A 22,855-nucleotide genomic window follows, 5' to 3' on the forward strand; every position below is an offset into this window, starting at 1 on the left:
TCCATTTAAAAATTACAAGTAAATACATGAAATAACCATGAAATGAACCAATCATTTAACCATGCTTATAATTAGCATAAAACCATGTAAATATCAGAGATATTACAACCATTAAATCCATATATAAACAAGTGCAAAAGTAATAAAACTTAGCTTTTATTAATCATAGGAAAATCTAACCAGATTCGGGACTTCCATGTACCACCTGACCATAGACATGGCTGAATCAAATCTTTCTTTCAACCAGTCACCCTCGTGCCATATTCTAAACATGAATGTGGGATCTCGTAGAACAACCAATCCAATAAGAACCAAGGGAATCCATAGGTTAAACCACCTCCACCCTCATCAAACCGTGATCACACGAAAACCAATGCTTTGATCACAACCGAACCGAACCTAGAATTCCATCCAGAATCCATCACTATGCTTGAGGAATTTTTCATCTCGTTGTCTATCAGGCTTTACTGCAATCCAATCCCAGATCACTACACTCTAATCGAGACCAGTCTCTCAGGCTTTTCTGCATTCCAAGCCCAGATAACTAGGCCTTAAACTGAGACTCCTCCCTCGGGCTTTACCGAGTATCCCTCCAAAATTACTTAGTGGATTTCTAGACCTTTGACAATGAAACTCGAGACCACCTCTGCCTTATATTCTGAAATCCATCCAGCAAACCAAAGCTCAAAAATTGAAATAAACATTCCAACAACATGGCATCCGGAAAAAGGCAAGGCTAGGCTGAAAATCACAGTCATAACATAAGAAAACCATGCCACCAACAATAAGAGAACCATACACCAACATGAAAATCAGTGCATGTCCAAACAAACTAGGAAATCACACATGCAAAATGTTACCTGCAAGTATTCATGTTGAGGTTGCCTAATCCTTCTTTTCCTTCCTTAATCCTTGATTTCCTTTCCTTTCCTTTCCTTTCCTTGCTTTTTCTTTCGTGCCCCAAAGCTAGAGTGCTCCAAGAAAACTCTAAGTGACCAAGAGTGAGAGAGAGAGAGAGAGAATAATGAGAGAGCTCCAAACTTGAACTGACAAAAGGTTGACATTGACTAAGCTTGAGCCAAAAGCCTGCCAACTGATCCTCATAAGCCTTTTTATTAATGATGCCTCTAATTTCTTCATTTTCTATTATTTTCCTTCAATTTCCTCCTCACATGCAACCTGCAACTTTTCACCTTACTTTTCTCCTAATTTCCTTTATTTTCATAAATAAACGTGCCAAAAATGCCTTTTTTCCTTTTAATGCCTTTGCCTTAGCCTTTTCCAATTTTACTTAGCCAAAACACACATCCAGTGATTCCCACTAGAATATCTTTGCCCAACTTTCAGCTTGGAATACGTGTCCCTTACCCGTGGTTGTATTTTTTCCTTTCTTTACATTGTTACATGGAATTTTCACTAGGGTTGTTACAATTATAAGATTAGCATCGCGGCGGATGAAAATATAATTTAATTGATATATGGCTCTAATTTAGATTTAATAAATAAAACATATATAAAGCACCATTACAAAGGCCCCGGTAGCGAATGCTCTCATTTCTCCCAAATGATCCATATGCTTATGATGCTTCTCCTCTTTCTTTGCCTTGTCATACTCTAATTGATTAAACTTGTACGTAGTATTTGTCACAAGGTAAACAATTCTGAAGGTGACGTTCTTGCTTTCCGCTTCTCTCTGGTGGGTTTGCGAATGTTTCTCATGGTGGTGGTGGTGGTCATGTTTCTTTTGAGTCATCTTTTCCAATGATTACAAACAATCTTGGATTCGATCACAATTGAAGAGAAATAAATGCATAGAATACTTTCTACAAGCTCGCAATAGTTTAAAGCTTCGCAGATGAGATAAGAGGGGGGAAGCAATAAAGGCATTGATTATATATCCAGCATTGAAATCTTGGATACTAAGTAAAGATAAACATGTAAAAATCGCGCAATATTGGATACCAAGCAAATAATAACCTGTAATATTTCGGATCATTAAACTGTTTGTCATCATCCTCTTCCACTCCTAAACACTGCTTTTAAAAATTATTTTGAATAACATAAATCTAGACCTTTGACGTTGCAGAACGATAGTTTCCAAATTCTGGTGAATGGCTCAAAAATATTCGCCCATTACTTCCATTTGGCCGAACTGATAGAAAAAATTGGTTTTCCCTATGCGATGGCTTATCGAATGCTGAGGATGGATGGAGTCCAGTTGCTTCCTTGTGTTCACTTCTCTTCTTTTCTCCGTGACAATCGATTTCGATGTTTTTTTAACCATTTATATATTTATTTCAACTAAATTTTTTTGTTTCAACTAAAATTAAATTATATTTTCATCGGTGTCTGCATTATTTCTACAAGTTACTTTCTATTGTCTATGGGTGGGGACTTGAAGCAGATGAGAGTATTCTCATGCAACATAAAGTACTTCTTGCTCGAAGAATGCAATCTCAAGCACTTGGGATGTACTGTGTACAACCATCCTTCCATGGTGCAGTCCCCGATTGCATAAAATATGAGAGAAATTCTAGCATGGCTCCTAATCATTACGGTGGGGCAGGCATCTGGAATCTTTAAAATAGTGGGGGTGTTTAGCAAAGAGTAGCAAACTGAATCATGTCGAACTAAAATATCCTTTTGAAACCGGTTCTTGTGTCAACCAGTGGATCGAATCATGTCGCAAGTTTGAAATGCAGGGAGAAAGATCAGAGCCTTCGAGTTAGTAATTTGATTCACACATTTTGTAACCGCATAAGGAAACCATGTGGTTGTTATCATTTACATTGTTCTATTCTATTCTCTTGGCTAGACGAAGTGTGTCCACTCACACAAAGAAAGGCGTATTCTGACAAGGCAAGGAGAAAGATCACTGTTGGTGAATCGGCCAGTGAAGAGGTTGTTGTCCATATCGGATTAACAGTGCATACAAGCCCAACAATGTCAGTCACATGAGGGAAAGACATTGGTCCACATTTCATATTGTAATAGGACGAAGGAGGAAGAAATGTAAGCTCACTGGTTCGCTGAAATGAACATTGTTTGCACATCAAATGCCATAGAGAGAATGCCTTCTGCGTAATTAGTCATATCAATGTCCCTAACCAATCATAAAATAAGAATATATTTTCTATAAAAATTGAAAATTATTTTTGTAATTAAAAAATATTTAGTTTAATATTTAAATATTTCACAACTATTGTAAAAATTTTGTATTTATTTAGAAAAAATAATTGAAAGTCAAAGATAAATTTGACAAACTCATTACAATATACTCTTCAGCAGGTCTAATAAGATTTTGATTTTTTTTTAAATAAATTCAGGACTCTTATAATTCTATGGAAACAACGTTGTCTAAACATATTAATTTTGGAATTCTTTTTGTTTAAAATTAATTTTGACTAGATATATGGATTCAACACCCTAACAACACCCCAAAAATCCCTGGGGGCAATTAGAATATGAAGAACTCTCAACCCAAACTTGTGATTTTAAAAAAATTCTACAATTTGTTTTTATGTTTTTATAATATATATATATTTATATAAATTAATCTGTATGTAACCAATATATCATTCCCAACTCCAATAAGCATAACTATCACAACCACATTAATAAATGTGGTTAATATACACCGTAGACATTAAGTTAATATATGTTATATTTTAAACTTAATATTATAAACCATAATATCAAACCCAATATTATAATATTGAGACAATACTTGTTACAATATGATGTTGGACCATGGTTGACCATACTTAACCATGGTTGATTTTCATATTAAAACAATCTTTGTCACAATGTGACATTCAACCATAGTTGACCATGATTGACCATAGGTGGCCATGGTTAACCATAGGTGGCCATGATTGACATGGTTGAACATGATTGTGTTATTGAGACAATATTTGTCATAATACAATGTTGGACCATGGTTGAGACAATGATTGATTTTCATATTGAGATAATCTTTGTCCAAGGTTGATCATGATTGAACATGGTTGATCATGGTTGACCATGATTATGATATTGAGACAATATTTGTCACAATGTGACGTTGGACCATAGTTGAGAGAATGGTTGATTTTCATATTAGGACAATCTTTGTCACAATGCAACATTAGACCATGGTTTACCATGATTAACCATGTTTGACTATGATTAACCAGGGTTGACCATGATTAACCATGGTTGACTATGATTAACCAGGGTTGACCATGATTAACCATGGTTTATCATGATTTATTTTATAAAACATGGTTGACCGTGGTTGACCAAGGTTGAATAATATAAAACCCAAGAGACTAATACTATAAACCCAAGGTATATAAACCCTAAGATAAATATTATAAACACTAGTATAAACATGGTTGACTATGGTTGATTTTCATATTGAGACAATCCTTCTTACAAAATGAGGTTGGGCCATGTTTGACCATGGTTGTCTCAACCATGGGCCATGTTTGACCATGATTGACCATGTTTGACAATGGTTGGGAATGGCTGACCATGGTTGATTTTCATATTGAGATAATCTTTGTCATAATATGATGTTGGACCATGGTTGACCATGATTATAAACCCAAGGGATTTATATTAAGGATTAATATGATAAACCCGTTGAACAATATTATACCCTAGGAAAATGAACCCTTAGATTAATAAACCCAAGGGATTATAAATCCAAGGGATCAATATTAAAGCCAATGGATTAATATTATAAACAGAAGGTATATAAACCCTAAGATGAATATAATAAACACTAAAATAAACATGGTTGATTTTCTTATTGAGACGATCTTTGTTAGGAAAATGAACCCTTAGATTAATAAACCCAAGGGATTATAAATCCAAGGGATCAATATTAAACCCAATGGATTAATATTATAAACCGAAGGTATATAAACCTTATGATGAATATTATAAATGCTAAAATGAACAAGGTTGACCATGGTTGATTTTCTTATTGAGACAATCTTTTTTTGGACCATTATTGACAATGATTGATTTTCATATCAAGACAATCTTTGTGAAAATGTGACGCTGGACCATGTTTGACCATTGTTGACCATGGTTATTTTCATATTGAGATAATAGTTGTCACAATGCGATTTTGGACCATGGTTGGCCATGATTTATTTCCATATTGAGAAAATTCTATGATAAATTCTGAAATAAATATTGCAAACCAAGTTATATAAACCATGTTTGACCATGGTTGTTTTTCATATTGAGACAATATTTGTCACAATGCGATGTTGGACCATGGTTGAGCATGATTGATTTCCATATTGAGAAAATCCTATGATAGATCATAAAATAAATATTGTAAACCAAGTTATATAAACCTTGTGATAAATATTATAAACACTAAAATAGAGATAGTTGACCATGGTTGGTTTACATATTGAGACAATATTTCTCACAACAACCATGATTTATTTCCATATTGAGAAAATCCTATTATAAATCCTGAAATGAATATTGTAAACCAAGTTATATAAACTCCATGATAAATATTATAAACAGTAAAATAGAGATGGTTGACCATGGTTGATTTACATTACCATGATTTATTTCCATATTGAGAAAATCCTATGATAAATCTTGAAATAAATATTGTAAACACTAAAATAGAGATGGTTGACCATGGTTGATTTACATATTGAGATAATGTTATACAAACCCTATGATAAATATTATAAACACTAAAATAGAGATGGTTGACCATGGTTGATTTACATATTGAGACAATCTTTCTCGACATTCATTATTCACCATGGTTGATCATGACACCATGGTTAATCATGATTGATTTGCATATTGAGACAATATTTGTCACAATTATTTTCACAAAAAATGAAAACTAGTTTCACAAAATTTATTTTACTTTAACTACACATTAAATTTACCTTGATTATGCATAAAATTTCAAATTTGCATTATTCACCATGGTTGATCATGATTGATTTGCATATTGAAACAATATTTTTCACAAAATATGAAAATTAGTTTCACAAAATTTATTTTACTTTAACTACGCATTAAATTTACCTTATTATACATGAAATTTCAAATTTCTTTTAGTTTTACTGCACATATAAAATCAAATTAAAATAAATTTTAGATCCAATCTTAGCCAATGACACTTTGTTCTTCTAGAAGATACTTGAAACACACATTAATTTTTTAATTAAGCCTTTGTAAGTTAATAAAGAATTTATTTACAAAAAAAATTAAATTTGGCTGCAAAAATAAAAGGTTTGAAGTTTTGGAATAGTAATTTACATATTGAGACAATCTTTCTCGACATTCATTATTCACCATGGTTGATCAAGACACCATGGTTGATCATGGTTGATTTGCATATTGAGACAATATTTGTCACAATTATTTTCAAAAAATATGAAAATTGGTTTCACAAAATTTATTTTACTTTAACTACACATTTAATTTACCTTGATTATACGTAAAATTTCAAATTTTCATTATCTTAAGAAATTTGAGTGTTTCCTTTTTCAAGAAAAAAGAATTTACATTTTTTTTTTTGGAAAAAAAATGGGAAATGAATCTATTTACTAGTATTAGCCCCTAAAATTTTTCTACCTATAAATATCTCACACAATCCAAATGTACGCTTACAAATAGGAAAGATATCTTAGCATACATATACTTTTAATTTTAATTTTTTTTTTTTTAATTTAAAAATACAAATATGAAATTATTAAAAGATACTCCTCAAACTTAAAAACAAAAAAAAACAAAACAAAATTTCATTAAAGTATGTTCTCTATGTCAACCAAATTTTATATCACTCAAAATTTGAGGCCCCATTCATGAAAGAAAGTGATCATGAAGCATAAGTAATCTTGAAGAATATGGACAAATTTTTCATTAAAATATGTGCTTCATATCACCATTCATGAAAGAAAGTGATAGGTAATCTTGAAGAATATGGACAATTTTTTCATTAAAATATTTACTTCATATCACCAGACAATTTTTTCATTAAAACATGTACTTCCTATCACCCAAATGCACGACCCCGCTCAAGAAAGAGAGGGAAATAGAGGAAAATTTACATCAATAATCATAAAAGACAAATGTGTCACTAAAGTGAGGGAAATAGAGGAAAATTTACATCAATAATCATAAAAGACAAATGTGTCACTAAAGTAAGGGAAATAGAGGAAAATTTGCATCAATAATCATAAAAGACAAATGTGTCACTCAAATATGTGCGACAAATGTGTTACTCAAATATGTGCTCTATTTGAAGTAAATGCAAAGACTCACTAAAACAAAGTGACAATTTTTTCACAAATAATAGTAATAATGCGTAAAAACACCTTATGGCCATAGCTTTTATGTTTAAAACACTTAAAAAAGTGAGGGAAATAGGGGAAATTTGCAACAATAATCATAAAAGACAAATGTGTCACTAAAGTGAGGGAAATAGAGGAAAATTTGCATCAATAATCATAAAATACAAATGTGTCACTCAAATATGTGCGACAAATGTGTTACTCAAATATGTGCTCTATGTGAATTAAATGCAAAGACTCACTAAAACAAAGCGACAAATTTTTCACAAATAATAGTAATAATTTTTTGACAAATAATAGTAATAATGCGTAAAGACACCTTATGGCCACAACTTTTATGTTTAAAACATTATTGGATCACGAGATTTACAATGAAAATATGGGTCAAATGTGGTATTCTAAGTAGTGTTTGGTTTTGTTGGATTTGGTTAAAGTTTGTTCAGATATTTTTTTAAATTGTAAATTTAAGTTGTGGAAATTTCAAAATTTAAGTGTTTTAAAGAAATTTTGTTTGGTTGGATTTGGTTAAAGTTTGTTTAGATATTTTTTAAAATTGTAAATTTAAGTTGTGGAAATCTCAAAATTGAAGTGTTTTTTTAAATTGTAAATTAAATTTCAAAATTTAAGTGTTTTAAAGAAATTTTAAGCTGTTAAATTTATTTATAGATCTAAAAACACATTTTAAATAGTCAAAAATTACAATTTCACAAAAATTATATTGTTAAATTCCAATCAAAAATATATTTATTAATTAAAATTGCTAGTAAATGGAATATGAACACCTCTATATTTTCAACAATGGAGAATTCTCTTTATAGATTTGAAAACACATTTTAAATAATCAAAAATTACAATTTCACAAAAATTATATTGTTAAATTCGAGTCAAAAAGATATTTATTAATTAAAATTGCTAGTAAATGGAATATGAACACTTCTATATTTTCAACAATGGAGAGTTCTTTTTTGAAACTGTCAATGACACTTATTGCATCTACTGCATCTTTGGATGTGCTAAGTTGTTCAAAAATTTTAATGCTTTGTTAAAAAAATTGAAATATGTAAATTTTAATAAATTATGGTTTTTCTTTTTTTAATAAGTTTTATTACTTTAGCTCACAGTAGTGTTAAATTTCTTATGGTCATACTATAATTTGCATGCTATTTTTTAGCCCGCAAGACATCCTGAGGGAAATAGAGGAAAATTTGTATCAATAATCGTAAAAGACAAATGTGTCACTAAAGTGGGGGAAATAGAGGAAAATTTGCATCAATAATCATAAAAGACAAATGTGTCACTAAAGTGAGGGAAATAGAGGAAAATTTGCATCAATAATCATAAAAGACAAATGTGTCTTCAAAAAATTTAATGCTTTGTTAAAAAAAATTGAAATATGTAAATTTTAATAAATTATGGTTTTTCTTTTTTTAATAAGTTTTATTATTTTAGCTCACAATAGTGTTAAATTACATGCTATTTTTCAACACTTAAGACATGCTCAGGGAAATAGAGGAAAATTTGCATCAATAACCATAAAAGACAAATGTGTCACTAAAGTGAGGGACATAGAGGAAAATTTGCATCAATAATCATAAAAGACAAATGTGTCACTAAAGTGAGGGAAATAGAGGAAAATTTACATCAATAATTATAAAAGACAAATGTGTCACTCAAATATGTGCGACAAATGTGTTACTCAAATATGTGCTCTATGTGAATTAAATGCAAGGAATCCCTAAAACAAAGCAACATTTTTTTACAAATAATAGTAATAATGCATAAAGACACCTTATGGCCACAACCTTTATGTTTAAAACACTCAAGAAAGTGAGGTAAATAGAGGAAAATTTGCGTCAATAATCATAAAAGACAAATGTGTCACTAGAGTGAGGGAAATAGAGGAAAATTTGCATCAATAATCATAAAAAAATAAATGTGCCACTAAAGTGAAGGAAATAGAGGAAAATTTGAATCTGTTATGAAACCAGCACACAAAAAGATAGAAAAGATAGATGAACGCCTTATAAATAAGCCTCTTCGAGGGGGCAACCTCCTTTACATTACACAAATGAACAATTCTTGGATGATACAAATGACAAGACCTCCTTTCTATATATAGGAGTCTAAGGGGTCATAATATAATCAGAGCTGACATAACAATAATAATGTAAGGTCACAATAATAACAATAGTGGGCTTCTATGGGGCACAATAGTAACAATATGGGCACTACATGGGTACAACAATATAATAAGGGGGTTGTACTAATAACAATAAGGGGTTACACTAGTAGTATAGGGGCCTAACATGTCCCTCTCCTTCAAAAAGTGTTGTCCTCAATGCTTGAGTAGTTCTTGATGCTTCTGTATAAAATTCTTGTCCTCCCATGTGGAATCTTCAGCGGGTAATTTCTTCCACTTGATGAGATACTCTGAAATTGATCGATTTCGTAGCTGTTGAGTTTTTGTTTTTGTGACAGCTCCAGGTTCCAATATGATTTTTCCTTCCTCTTCAAGTTTTGGCAATATTGTTTGAATTGGGATCTTCTGCAACTTTTGAATGAGTGGCCACACTTCTTCGTCCTTCTTCCATTCATCCCTTGCTTTGTTTATCCAATCTGGTTGGATAATAGAAATAGCACAAAACAATGTTTCCATATCCTCATCCTTTCTTCAGAGTGCATCTGTAACAAAATTTTGCTTCCCTTTTCTATAGATGATGTCAAAGTCATAACCCAACATATTTGTGACCCATTTTTTATGTTCTTCTAAAGATAATATTTGTTCTAAAAAGTATTTAAGACTATCATGATGCATTTTTACCTTGAAGTGTCTTCCCATTGGGTAAGGTCGCCATTTCTTAAGCACATGTAGTATTGCCAACATTTGCTTCTCATAAATAGCTTGCTTGAGATGTAGCTGTAAAAATACCCAATCACGTGCATCAAAACATTTTTCATTGCGATGTTGATCCACCTGTTATTTCATTTGATTCTGTACCAAAATGGTGTTATCCTTTAAAAGTTGGAGAACTTGTTGTTGATGCTCGATGTGATCTTTCACTGCTTGAACCTTTTTCTTCTTGATATGTCCTTCTATCTTTAGAGTTTGAGGAGTGGTAATTTCTTCCAATGCTTTACAAGATATGGTTGGATTCATTTCTTGATGCTCGATGTGATCTTTCACTTCTTGAACATTTTTCTTCTTGATATGTCCTTCTATCTTGATAGTTTGAGGGGTGGTAATTCCAGCCAATGCATTACAAGATATGGTTGGATTCATTTCTTGTTTCTCGATGTGATCTTTCACTTCTTGAACCTTTTCTTCCTCCTCTTCATACTCTATGTAAAATAATTTCTTCTCAGCATACTTATGACCTTTAGTGCATTTTCTATCACAATTGTAACAAAGCCCTTTTTCTCTTTTTTCTTCCAATTGTTGCGGTGTAACCCTTGTAGGTTGTGGAAGGCTAGGAGAAACAACACTTCCATGTTTATAGTTGTGAGGGGTGGAATTCCTTGTTTCCATAATTTTGCTTTCCACTTTTCTTGCCAACCTGAATGCCTTGTCCAATGAATCAAGTTCCCAAAGACGAACCTCATGTTGAATGCTATCCTTTAAAGTCCCTATGGAGACATCAATCCTCTGCTTCTCTGGAATATCATTTTCCCTTATATTCAATTTTTGAAAGTCCTCAATGTGGTTCAGCGAGATTTCTTCTCAAATGGGTTTTCTTTTTAGATTCTGAAAAGTCGCAAAACAAAAGTTATAGCAAAAATTCCATGATGACTTATTTGGAGCAGCGAAAACCCTAGAATCCAAAGCTCTGATACCAAATGTTATGAAACTAGCTCACAAAAAGATATAAAAGATAGATGAATGCCTTAGAAATAAGCCTCTTCGAGGGGGCAACCTCCTTTACATTACACAAATGAACAATTCTTGGATGATACAAATGACAAGACCTCCCTTCTATATATAGGAGTCTAAGGGGTCATAATATAATCAAAGTTGACTTAACAATAATAATGTAAGGTCACAATAATAAAAATAGTGGGCTTTTATGGGGCACAATAGTGACAATGTGGGGACTACATGAGTACAACAATATAATTAGGGGGTTGTACTAATAACAATAAGGGGTTACACTAGTAGTATAGGGGCCTAACAGAATCAATAATCATTAAATACAAATGTGTCACTCAAATATGTACGACAAATGTGTTACTCAAATATGTGCTCTATGTGAATTAAATGGAAAGACTCACTAAAACAAAGCCGCAATTTTTTCGCAAATAATGGTAATAATTTTCTAAGTAGTGTTTGCTTTTGTTGGATTTGGTTAAATTTTGTTAAGATATTTTTTAAAATTGTAAATTTAAGTTGTGGAAATTTCAAAATTTAAGTGTTTTAAAGAAATTTTGTTTTGTTGGATTTGGTTAAAGTTTGTTCAAATATTTTTTAAAATTGTAAATTTAAGTTGCAGAAATTTCAAAATTTAAGTGTTTTAAAGAAATTTTAAGCTGGTAAATTTATTTATATAGTTGAAAACACATTTTAAATAATCAAAAGTTACAATTTCACAAAAATTATATCATTAAATTCCAATCAAAAAGATATTTATTAATTAAAATTGCTAGTAAATGGAATATGAACACTTCTATATTTTCAACAGTGGAGAGTTCTCTTCTGAAATTGTCAATAACACTTACTGCATCTTTGGATGTGCTAAGTAGTTCAAAAATTTTAATGCTTTATTAAAAGAATTGAAATATATAAATTTTAATAAATTATGGTTTTTATTTTTTAATATATTTTATTAGTTTAGCTCACGGTAGTGTTAAATTGTTGATGGTCATACTATAAATTACATGCTATTTTGCAGCAGGTAAGACATCCTAACCACTACTAATTTCAATTTGAGGTAAGACATCTTTACCGCTACTAATTTCAATGTGAGGCCATAGTATTTCATAGCCTCAAATTCATCATCCTCGGAAAAAGCATATAAAAGTAAGGTCTCTTTCAATGTTTCACATCTTTATTTTAGGTGAGAATTTAGCAGCTCTCATCACCACAGCAATTGGAAATGGTGATGTCTATTTTTTTTAATAGTGTGGTGGTTATTTTGTAAGAACTCTTCTCTATTGTAACTCTTTTTAGGTAAAAAAAACATTAAAGTGAAAAAAGACTTGTTTTGTTTTACTAATTACTTCAAAAATAATACACTAAAAAATCCCAACAAAAGATAAATTCACATGAATGTCAGAAAGCTCTATTCCTCAATAAACATAATTTATAATAGAATCTATAGAATAAACAATGTTTTGGTCTTTACCCATACAACCAAAACTTTAAAATACCAATAAATTCTTACCATTTAAACAATGAATTTGAAAGCATTGACTTATTTAGAATCCCCAATATGACGTATATTGTTTAATTTTCATTCCTCCAATCGAGGAAAGTTTAGTAGTGCGTGGAAATTTAAAACGTGTTCCCATGCTAAAATGGTAAAAGCACACTTATAAAGTAAATTATGATTTCAATCAAATGCAGTGTACTAAAGAGATTAAAATGAGAGTCGAGAGTCGATACCTTAGGTAAAGCATGATTTCAATCAAATGCAGTATACTAAGGACATTAAAATGAGAGCTGAAAGTCGATACCTCTGAATAGCATCGTGAAATGTCTTTCACTTTTAATTCGATTCTGAATGTTGTCTTCTTCCGATCTTTAATTTCAATAATCCACTACAAATTCCTTCACATTAGGTGGATGGCTACTCAAAAACCTATAAATTTTCTAGGCCGATGGCTAGTGAGCAACCTGTAAATTTACAGATTCCTCTTGATTTCTACTGGATGAAACAATCTCAAAAGTATAAAATCTATGCATTGTGAGTATGCTTGACAGATCCCAAAAAAAGAGAGGCATGGTCACATTTTTGTTTGCAGGTGAATGTAGGATAGTTTTTCAAAGTAGGTCAATAAAAATAAACCATTGATCTAACCAATTATTGAAACTATCTTTGATCAAACGGCTGAAAATCATCTAATCGTCTAACATATAATAATGGGTACGGTGATCACAGGTGGACAAGAACTAAATTCATTTCATAGGATAAGGCCTTACAGCGCGGGGTAAATATAATCTAATGGGTACGGTGACATGTGGACAAGAACTAAGTTCATTTCATAGGGTAACGCCTTACGACGTAATTATCCTCAAAATTCCAACATAGATTGATATACATTGTGTTGGTCCAATAATGGAGACAAGGAAAGCTTATATAAGTCTCACAACTTAAATCATAAATTTATTTTAATATTTAAATTTATTAATGCACTTATTATTAAATAATTATGTATATAATGAAATAAAATCAAGTAAATTTAATAAAAATATTTCATAGTTATTTTGATTACAAAAAATTTAGAAATCGTTACATTATAAAATAAATCATAAATTTAACTAAATATTAAATATTCAAAGCTTATTATTGATTTAATAAATCATAAATTTAATTAAATATTAAATATTTAAATTTATTATTAACTTTTTTTATTAAATATTTAAAACTTATTATTGACTTAATAAATCATAAATTTAAGTAAATATTAAATATTTAAAACTTATTATTGGATTAATATTTTTTCAGGTCACAACTTAAATTATAAATTTATTTTAATATTTAAATTTATTAATCAACTTATTATTAAATAATTATGTATATAATGAAATAAAATAAAGTAAATTTAATAAAAATATTTCATTGGTTGTTTTGATTACTAGAAATTTAGAAATCGTTCCATTTTAAAATAAATCCTAAACTGAACTAAATATTTAAAACTTATTATTCATTTAATAAATCATAAATTTAAATAAATATTAAATACTAAATATTTAAAACTTATTATTGATTTAATAAATCATAAATTTAAATAAATATTAAATATTTAAAATTTATTTTTGACTTCAACTTTTTTATTAAATATTTAAAAATTTGTTATTGATTTAATAAATATTAAATATTTAAAAGTTTATTATTGATTTAATAAATATTAAATATTTAAAACTTATTATTGGCTTAATTTTTTTTCAAGAAAAAAAATTCAATATATTTGATTAGAATTTACCAGGATTTACACAGAGATGTTTTCAAAGTAATAAACCTATAACATTGCGACTAGTAAATTATCGCTATGTTGAAAGTCTACTAGCGTCCTAGATGAAAATCATAGCTCACAATACATGATTATCACACACTGAAAAAAGTATAAGTATAGAAGCTAGCTAGAAAACAAAATTAAGACTTCACTTTTGCAAAAAACAACAACCAATTTCTGAAGTCACGAAGAAAAAAATGGTCTGTTGGAGGTTGAAGGTTACAATCATGGCGGTGAACATAGGATGTCGTGAGAAAGTGAAAGGTAACACAGGGGGTTTTTGAATTCTGCCTGGCCACTGGGCTTACAGTTTCCTCTGCTAGGGCTTGGTTTTTTAAATTGCCTCCTCGACAGACGGTGACCCTAGATTTGTTTTTCTTTCTCACTAATGCCCCAAAAGACAGTTTCAATTTTTATTTTTATTTTTCGGTGGTGTATGAGTGGTTCCGATATGTCTCCTCCTTTTGGGATATGAACAATGCTACCACAATTGGACTCGGGACATCTAACAGGTATGCCTAAATCTCCTCTCCATTTCTGCAAAATGGGTGAACATACATGAAAACGACTTTCTTCTCACTCTGTTATATGCCTTTTGTTTTGCATTTTCCTCATGCCATCTTGTACTGATGCCATTAAAAATTTACTCTCTGTTATTTCTACCTGGTGGCTATCCATCCCTCATCCTTTTTGGCCTCAAATTTCAGATATTATTGTCATCTCTCGACCCTGAATTGAGTTTAGATTCCGGATAAGTAGATTCTGGTGTAAATGTAAGGGATGTTTCTGTTGTTGCATTGTTTTCTAAACTCCAGTGCTTGCATTTAGTTTTGGAAATTAAGATATTCACAAAATTGCTCAATGTTCTAGTTCCTGTTTCTTTGAAGGGTTTAACGCAAGCCACATTTAGGTTTTTCCAATTATATCTGTCTCATGATCTAATTATTGTTAATCTGAGGTATAATTTAGTGAATTTACAGATAATTTTTGTTTGCCTCTTTGGTTTCGCTCTCGTCTGGCCTTGGTTTTTTCAGTGGTCAAAACAACAAACTCAGGGGATCATCAACTCTTTCCCGGCAAGGTAGGTGGAACGCGTTTCTACGGTCACCGCACCTCATAATTTCCCTCGCATCACTAGTACGCCTCCCCATACACTCTCTGACCTCACAACATTCCAAATCAGACCAATATTCCCTCTGTCAGTACATTTGTTTTACATCTTGTTATGGATTGTCCAAATGACGGTGTTTCTTTCCCCCCACCCCATGGCATGCGGAATTTAATCTCGCACACGCAATTTATCACCTCGTTCACGGGGATAGACTTTCCCAAGGCAATATGATCTCAATTGGATCTTTCACACCCGTTCTCATTAATATATTGACCTAACACCCATTTCCTCCCTGTCAGACTGACACCCCATAAACCATCACTCCCTCACTTTCTACACTTTGGATGGACACAGACTCCGACGTGTCTGCCAAATCAGCTTTAATCCGTGCCACCATGGAAGCAGAATCGCTCCACATGGGACCACGATCATTGGATAGATGGCGTACTACTCTTGGAGATATACATGCGTCGGTTGTCGACTTATCTCCACATTCACTGCAGGGTGGCGAACATGCCTTCCATGAATGACATCATAAACATCGTTCTATGAAAACCATTCCACCACCCCCGCTTATAGCTCTTGACAGTGCCACCCTGGTTGATCGCATAAAAAGCCTACAGAAGCGTGCTCTTGTTGGCCGATGGTATTTCCTGGCAATGGAGGACTCTGAGATGAGAAATTGGTTAGGAAAGAAGTGGAAAACTATGCTCGGTTACCTTCCTACGATAGTTATACTAACGAAAGGCTAGTACAATTTCCACTTCCTCAGTCAAGAGGATCTTGAGAAAATCAAATCCATTCCATGGGTCCAAGGAAAAAAACTTTCTAGCCCTACATAATTGATACATTGGATATAACCATCTACTCAATTCGCCCACCAACAAACTGATATGGGTTAAATTTCTCGGTTTTCCAACTAAACTATGGACTAAACAGGATCTAACAGACATAGGAAATGCCATTGGAAAAATTTTCTATGTGGACCAAAATTCCTTGGCCCATAAGACAAGAGAGTAGCTTGGATCCTCATTGAGAAGGAATATCGTGGTGAGTTTCCTGATCACATCAAACTACATTGGGAGGATATTAATCTCCATCAGAGACTGGATTACTGGGGGGTGCCCTTTCGCTGCTCTTTCTGTCACCGAACAGGACACCTGCGCGAACAATGTCCTCTTCGTCCTGGAGGTCGCCTACATGGACGGAAATGTTACAATGCCTCCACATTGTCCAATTCTGATAGGGAACATCCAAGCATAAAGGGTCAAAGGCTTGCGTCACAATATCAGAAAACGACTCATCCACGTATGCCTCGAAAGAAAAATTCTCGCCACCCTCTCACTTTCAGTTCTCTGGCAACATCTCCAATTTTCATTCCGTCCTCCCCAAATATATCTGAAAAGTTAGTTTTTCCATTACCTAGAGGTCCAACTCACTTTAATTATCCTTTGCCTTTGGAACCTACCCCCTGTCAGGAAATACCTGCTCCTTTTCCATCTACACATCCCTATCACAACATTTCATCCACTTCTCATATCACATATGTACCCTCCCCTACTCCTATTCTACCCCATCGCCAATCCAAGGACAAAGGTCCCTGCTTCAGTGTCACTCCTCCTAACTCACCTACAACATCTCCTATGAACTCTGTCAGAAGTGACCTGGACTTCCTTTTGCAAAGAAAGACCCTAAACCTACACTTCCTCACCATCCATAAGCCTATGTCATCTGCCTCCCCACACATCAGCCCTAACTCGGTTGGCAATATTATTTTCGGAAGAAAAACCGAGGTAGCCGACATTTTCGGGGAAGAAACAAAAATATCTCATCCGCCTCCCCAATGGACCGCTTCCTTGTTGATGTACCAATTGTAGATTTTTCTTCCTCTGGGGCCCTTAGAGCACGGTAGCCCAATGATCTCCTCCCATGACCCACATCATATCCCTAAGCATCCGGGGTTTGGGGGCTAGCCCAAAATTCTTAGCTCTCAAAAACTTGCTCTACTCTCTTCACCCATATATCATTCTCATACAGGAATCTATGCATAATGTTACAGAGGTTGTTCTATACTTTCAGAAAATGTTTCCGAATTGGTACATTTCTGCAACTGCTTCATCTGGTCTCTCTAGGGGTTTGGTGGCCTTATGGGATCCTTCTTGGGTCTCTATTAAGGATTTTCGGTGTTTTGCAGGTATTCTGCTGGAAGCTAGTTTTTGCAGAATACCTGGCAACATTCACATCCTCAATATATATGCCCCCTACAAGGACCGATTCATTTTCTAGGATCGTGTTTTCTCCTCTGGAATGATGGAACTAGTGTCCCTTATCATTGTGGGGGACCTGAACTGCACCATAAGTTGTGATGAAGTATGGGGGTGCTGCAGGAAAACAGACCCTCTGGCTGGTCTAATTCAAGATGCTATTCTCTTACATAATTTTGTGGACATATGCCCTACAAAAATTGCTCCAACTTGGGATAATGGTCGCTCTGGAACAGCTTATGTGGCCAAAAGACTGGACCGCTTTTTGGTCCATGAACAGTTGTTAGAGCGACTTGGGGATGTTCGCGCGGAAACCATCAACAATTTCATTTCTGACCACAGGCCCATCTCGTTGCAATGGAGGAAAACTAACATCCGTATGGGCATTCCTTTTAAATTCAACAGATCTTGGTTGGAAGATCCAGATTTCAATAATCTTGTTCAGGAGACTTGGGGGCGACAAGCTCTTCCTAGTACCTCCCCCATGATTAATCTCCTTGACAAGCTGGATTCCCTTCGTGGGAAAGTAAAGCTCTGGAAAAAACAAAAGCAAAAGGTCCACAAGAAAGAACTTGATGACATTCAGAAAGAATTGGATCGGATTCTTCCCAAAATGTCCTCCCACTGCCTTCCTATGAAGATCCGGCTCCAAATACATGCACTTGAAATTAGAAAGAAAAACATATTGTCATTTGAGGAATCTACCTGGAGATTAAAAAGCAGGGCGACCTGGATAAAGGAGGGTGACCGCAATACAAAATTTTTTCACCGATTTTCTAACCATCACCGCAACATAAATTCCATCTGGGAGATTATGGATGAGGACGGCCAAATTCACCAAACACAAGAAGGTATCTACAATGCGGTTGTTCATTACTTTCAGAAGGCATATGACAGAAATGAAAATATAATGGCGGAGGATCTAATTTGGGGAATAGAGCCTTATCCCACTATGTACGAAGACGAGAAAAATGAAGAGTTCTACAAGATAGTCACGGAGGAAGAACTCCTGAATGTACTAAAATCCTTTAAGAGGGATAAATGTCTAGGTCCTGATTGATGGACGATTGAACTCTTTACTCATTTTTTTGATCTTGTTAAGAATGATCTTTTAATCATGGTTGAGGAATCCAGATCCATGGGAAAAATAAATCAACACATCACTTCTACGTTTATTGCCCTCATTCCAAAGAATAGCAATGCAAAAAATTTCTCGAAATTCAGGCCGATCTCCCTGTGTAACATTATTTACAAAATCATTTCAAAGGAAATTGTCGGCAGAATGTGAAATACTCTTCTCTGATACATCTCTCCTGAACAACATGGGTTTCTCCAGAACAGGCTCATCCATGATGTTATTGCAAACACGCAAGAGAGTATTTATTCGATACACATTAGAAGCTAAATGTGGTTATCCTCCAGATCGACCTGAGGAAGGCATACGACTGCCTGGATTGGGGCTTCCTCAAATGCGTTCTTATCAAAATTGGACTAAGTCCTAGATGTATAAAATGGATAATGGCATGTATAGTCAATGTAAATTACGTTTTTTTAATAAATGGTTATCCAACTAAATTTTTTCGGGTTGCTCGAGGTTTGCGGCATGGATGCTCACTTTCCCCACTACTCTTCATTCTGGTAATGGATTACCTAAGTCTGCACATAAAAAGAGCGGTAATGGTGGAACAGTTCCGCCCACTGATGATAGGCAACAACAACAGCATTTCACACAGTCTTTTTGTAGATGATATTTTGATCTTAGGTATGCTCTATTGCTTTTCATGGTTATGTTTCTTTAATATTTTTAACAAATTTGTAAATGCTACAGGATTGCACATAAATAATGGAAAATCTATTATATACCACAGAAATTGTGACATGGAGATTATTACATATATTGAAGTTCTATTTGGTATCAAGGCAATGCCTATTCAAAAGGGAATGAAATATCTTGGATATCATTTAAAACCTTGTTGTTACAAATCTGTTGATTGGCAATGGATTATTGACCGTTTTTTCAAAAGGATATCTGGGTGGGAGTTCAGATGCCTTTCACTGGGTGGGAGAGTTGTCTTCACCCAAGCAGTTTTGGCACAGTTGGAGGTTTATTGGGCTCATCTATACCACATCCCTGCATCCATTGTCAAGGATCTAAACCACCTAACAACAAACTTCATATGGGAGGGAGCCACGAAAGGAAAAAATACCATCTCACCAAACTTGCCAGCATCACTCTCCCGAAGGAATTAGGTGGATGGGGGATTATGGACCTTTGCAGATTTGGCGGAACACTATTGATGAAATCCTTATGGAGAGGCTTATTTGGGAACGGCCCCTGGAGCAAAATCATCCAGCACAAATACCTCAAAAATAAAGATTTCAGGTATTGGTACAGAAAAGGCACCATAGGCATCAAGCAGGGATCTGCCATTTGGCAAAGCTTTCGAAAAATGGAAAAATGTTTCTTTCAGCAACTTACATGGAAATTTCAAAATGGAAATTGTATTCTCATTGCTGTTGACCCAATCCTTGGTGTTGGGGAGGAATGCTCCATCCCCAAGAACATCAAAATTCACCTAAATGGACAGGGCATTTATTTTTGGGGTCAAGCTATAACTGATTGGCAAGGTCCAATTCCCATTTGGAAAAAGGCCCACTCTCTTGGCCTAAATGGCCACATGGCCCTGCAATGGAACAAGATTATAGCAAATATCAAAAATATTGGCATCTATCACACAGAACCCCGAGACTCAATCACATGGAAGGGCAAGATGACAGCTGATAATATCATTGTTGCTGATACTTATTTCTCTCTCTCCAGGGTATCCGCATTGTAAGCAGATTTACAATTCCATTTTGCCTTTTGGAAAATAGGAATTCCAAATAACATCATCATCTTTTCTTCACTGGTTTTACACAATAAGAATCTCATCTGGGAGAACTTACAGAAAAGACAATGGAAAGGCCCGGGTATATGCTCTATCTGTAAAAGTGACACTGAAAACAACAATCATATTTTTCTACAATGTCAACATATTGTTTAGGTATGGAAGAAACTATCTAAAAGTTTTGGTTTTCAGTATATATTGCACTCCTCCATCAAGGAATCTCTGATGTGGTGGAGCACTTAGAAATCCTCCTGGAGAGCCATTCCACTAAATTTTTTATGGGCCATCTGGAACTAGCGGAACAAGTATCTTTTTCAGAACTCAAGGGAGGACTTTCATTAGGTCTCTGATCGAATCGTATCAAACTTCTCTGTTTTCTTTTCACAACCCAATCGTCCCAGCAACAACCCACACGTGCATAATAACACACAGTTTATGTACCCGATGGGATTTTTTGACGGAGCAACACAAAGGGGTTCCTGTGCATGTGGGGTTTGGATTACTATATCAGTTGAACTATCCTACAGGATTTTCTGGAATGGAGGCCACGACACCAACAACAAGGTGAAAGAAATTTCTCTATGGGGTCTCATGTGGTTCAGCAACTTTCTAAATATCCCACACTTGCACATATAATGGGACTCAAAGAACATTATTGATCAAATTTTGGGTAAGGCCTCCATTAACACTCCTATATTACAAGGATGGATGAAGAGAATAGAGCTCCTTTGGCAGCTTCAAGGTGACTACACAATCCAGCACATAGACAAATCCCAGAACATGGAAGCAGACAGATTATCAAAAAAAGGAATGCTTGGAGCGCTTAGCAACTGGTATTTGGAGATCACTTGGGAGCACAATACATACGACATGGGGGACTTCCTATTTCTAAGTTAAACCCAAGCCTCTCTTTTTTTCTGCAAAATTTGGATTTGCTTTCTCTTTTTTTTGTTTCCTATGTATGTCAATTTTGATTACTGCTCTAAATTATACATGCAATTTATTTGTACAAAAGGGGATACCCACTGCCCCGAATATACTAAAGCTTTATGCTCCAAGGTTAATATGATCTTGTTTTTGATGATCGATATATAGTTCCAACATGATAGCTCTCACGTGCTCCTCTTATAAGCAATGAAAAACATGTTTTTCCAATCATCTTCATAATGATATGTAATAGTTTCTATTCTATACTTATTTACTAGTTTATATAATATAAACCGTTTTATATAACATAAAGCTTTTTTCTTACTAAAGAAAAAATGGTCTGTCCATTAGCTCATGCAATGGTTTATCCTAATTTTATTTCAGAACATTGTAAGCCCCTCTTTTGATAATCTATCAACAACGACAAAGTTACCTTTCCCTTAATTGTTATTGACTTACTTTGTTAGTTATTCAACTTATCTTACCACGATTCATTTCTGCATACGGAACTTTACCATAATTATTGTGTTTATCCGATATCTTAAGGTAATCTCTTTTTATTTTTATCCAATCAAAAAATTTACTCTCATGCCTAGAATCTTGGTAATTGGAAGTTAGTTGTGAGTTCATAACTACACTCATAACTACGCTTGAGATACAATTATGAATGATTGTTAAAGTCGAAATGGAAATGACTCTAACAAACTTAAAAACAAATTATTATAAATTTTATTTATAATATACATATATTTATTTTATTTAGTTTTGTCACGAGTTTTTTTTCTTTTTTAGATGTAACTAAAGATAAGTATTAAAGACATATGGCCGGAGTAAAAGAGTGTCCTCTTACCAATCTGTGAAGTGTTTTTTTAAATAGTGATTATAATTTTCTTGAACAGAGATAGATGTCTTCACAATTGATTTTACAACTGAGCTATGATAAACTTTCTCACTGTTTTAAAAAAACACGATATAGTATATAGCTCATTAAAATATTAAATTAACAATAATATTATCATATTTATGAATCCTAAAATTAAAAACTATTTGTTGAATTAAATATCAAGGTAATTCAAATTTTTGTAGATTTTTTTATCAACATGCAAAAAGATATTAAAGTAGTAGAAATATGGAAAATTAGTAAATATAATTACATTGAGAGAGATT

At 33.4% G+C, this 22,855-nt stretch overlaps 1 protein-coding gene across 1 annotated transcript; it reads left to right on the forward strand.

The window, feature by feature from the left end:
• The first annotated feature begins 17,919 nt into the window (after positions 1-17,919).
• On the forward strand, positions 17,920-18,933 carry LOC149208355 (uncharacterized). Its single transcript, XM_089398312.1, has one exon. It carries the CDS (start codon positions 17,920-17,922, stop codon positions 18,931-18,933), a length of 1,014 nt encoding a protein of 337 aa, XP_089254438.1.
• The last annotated feature ends 3,922 nt before the right edge of the window (positions 18,934-22,855 follow it).

The sequence above is a fragment of the Pinus tabuliformis genome, chromosome 1_2, assembly GCF_031772625.1.
Source record: "Pinus tabuliformis cultivar Carrire ecotype Pingquan chromosome 1_2, CPIR1, whole genome shotgun sequence".
NCBI lineage: Eukaryota > Viridiplantae > Streptophyta > Pinopsida > Pinales > Pinaceae > Pinus > Pinus tabuliformis.

Coding starts and splice junctions, on each gene's coding strand:
- LOC149208355 (XM_089398312.1), top strand. CDS start 17,920: ATGGAACTAGTGTCCCTTATCATTGTGGGGGACCTGAACTGCACCATA.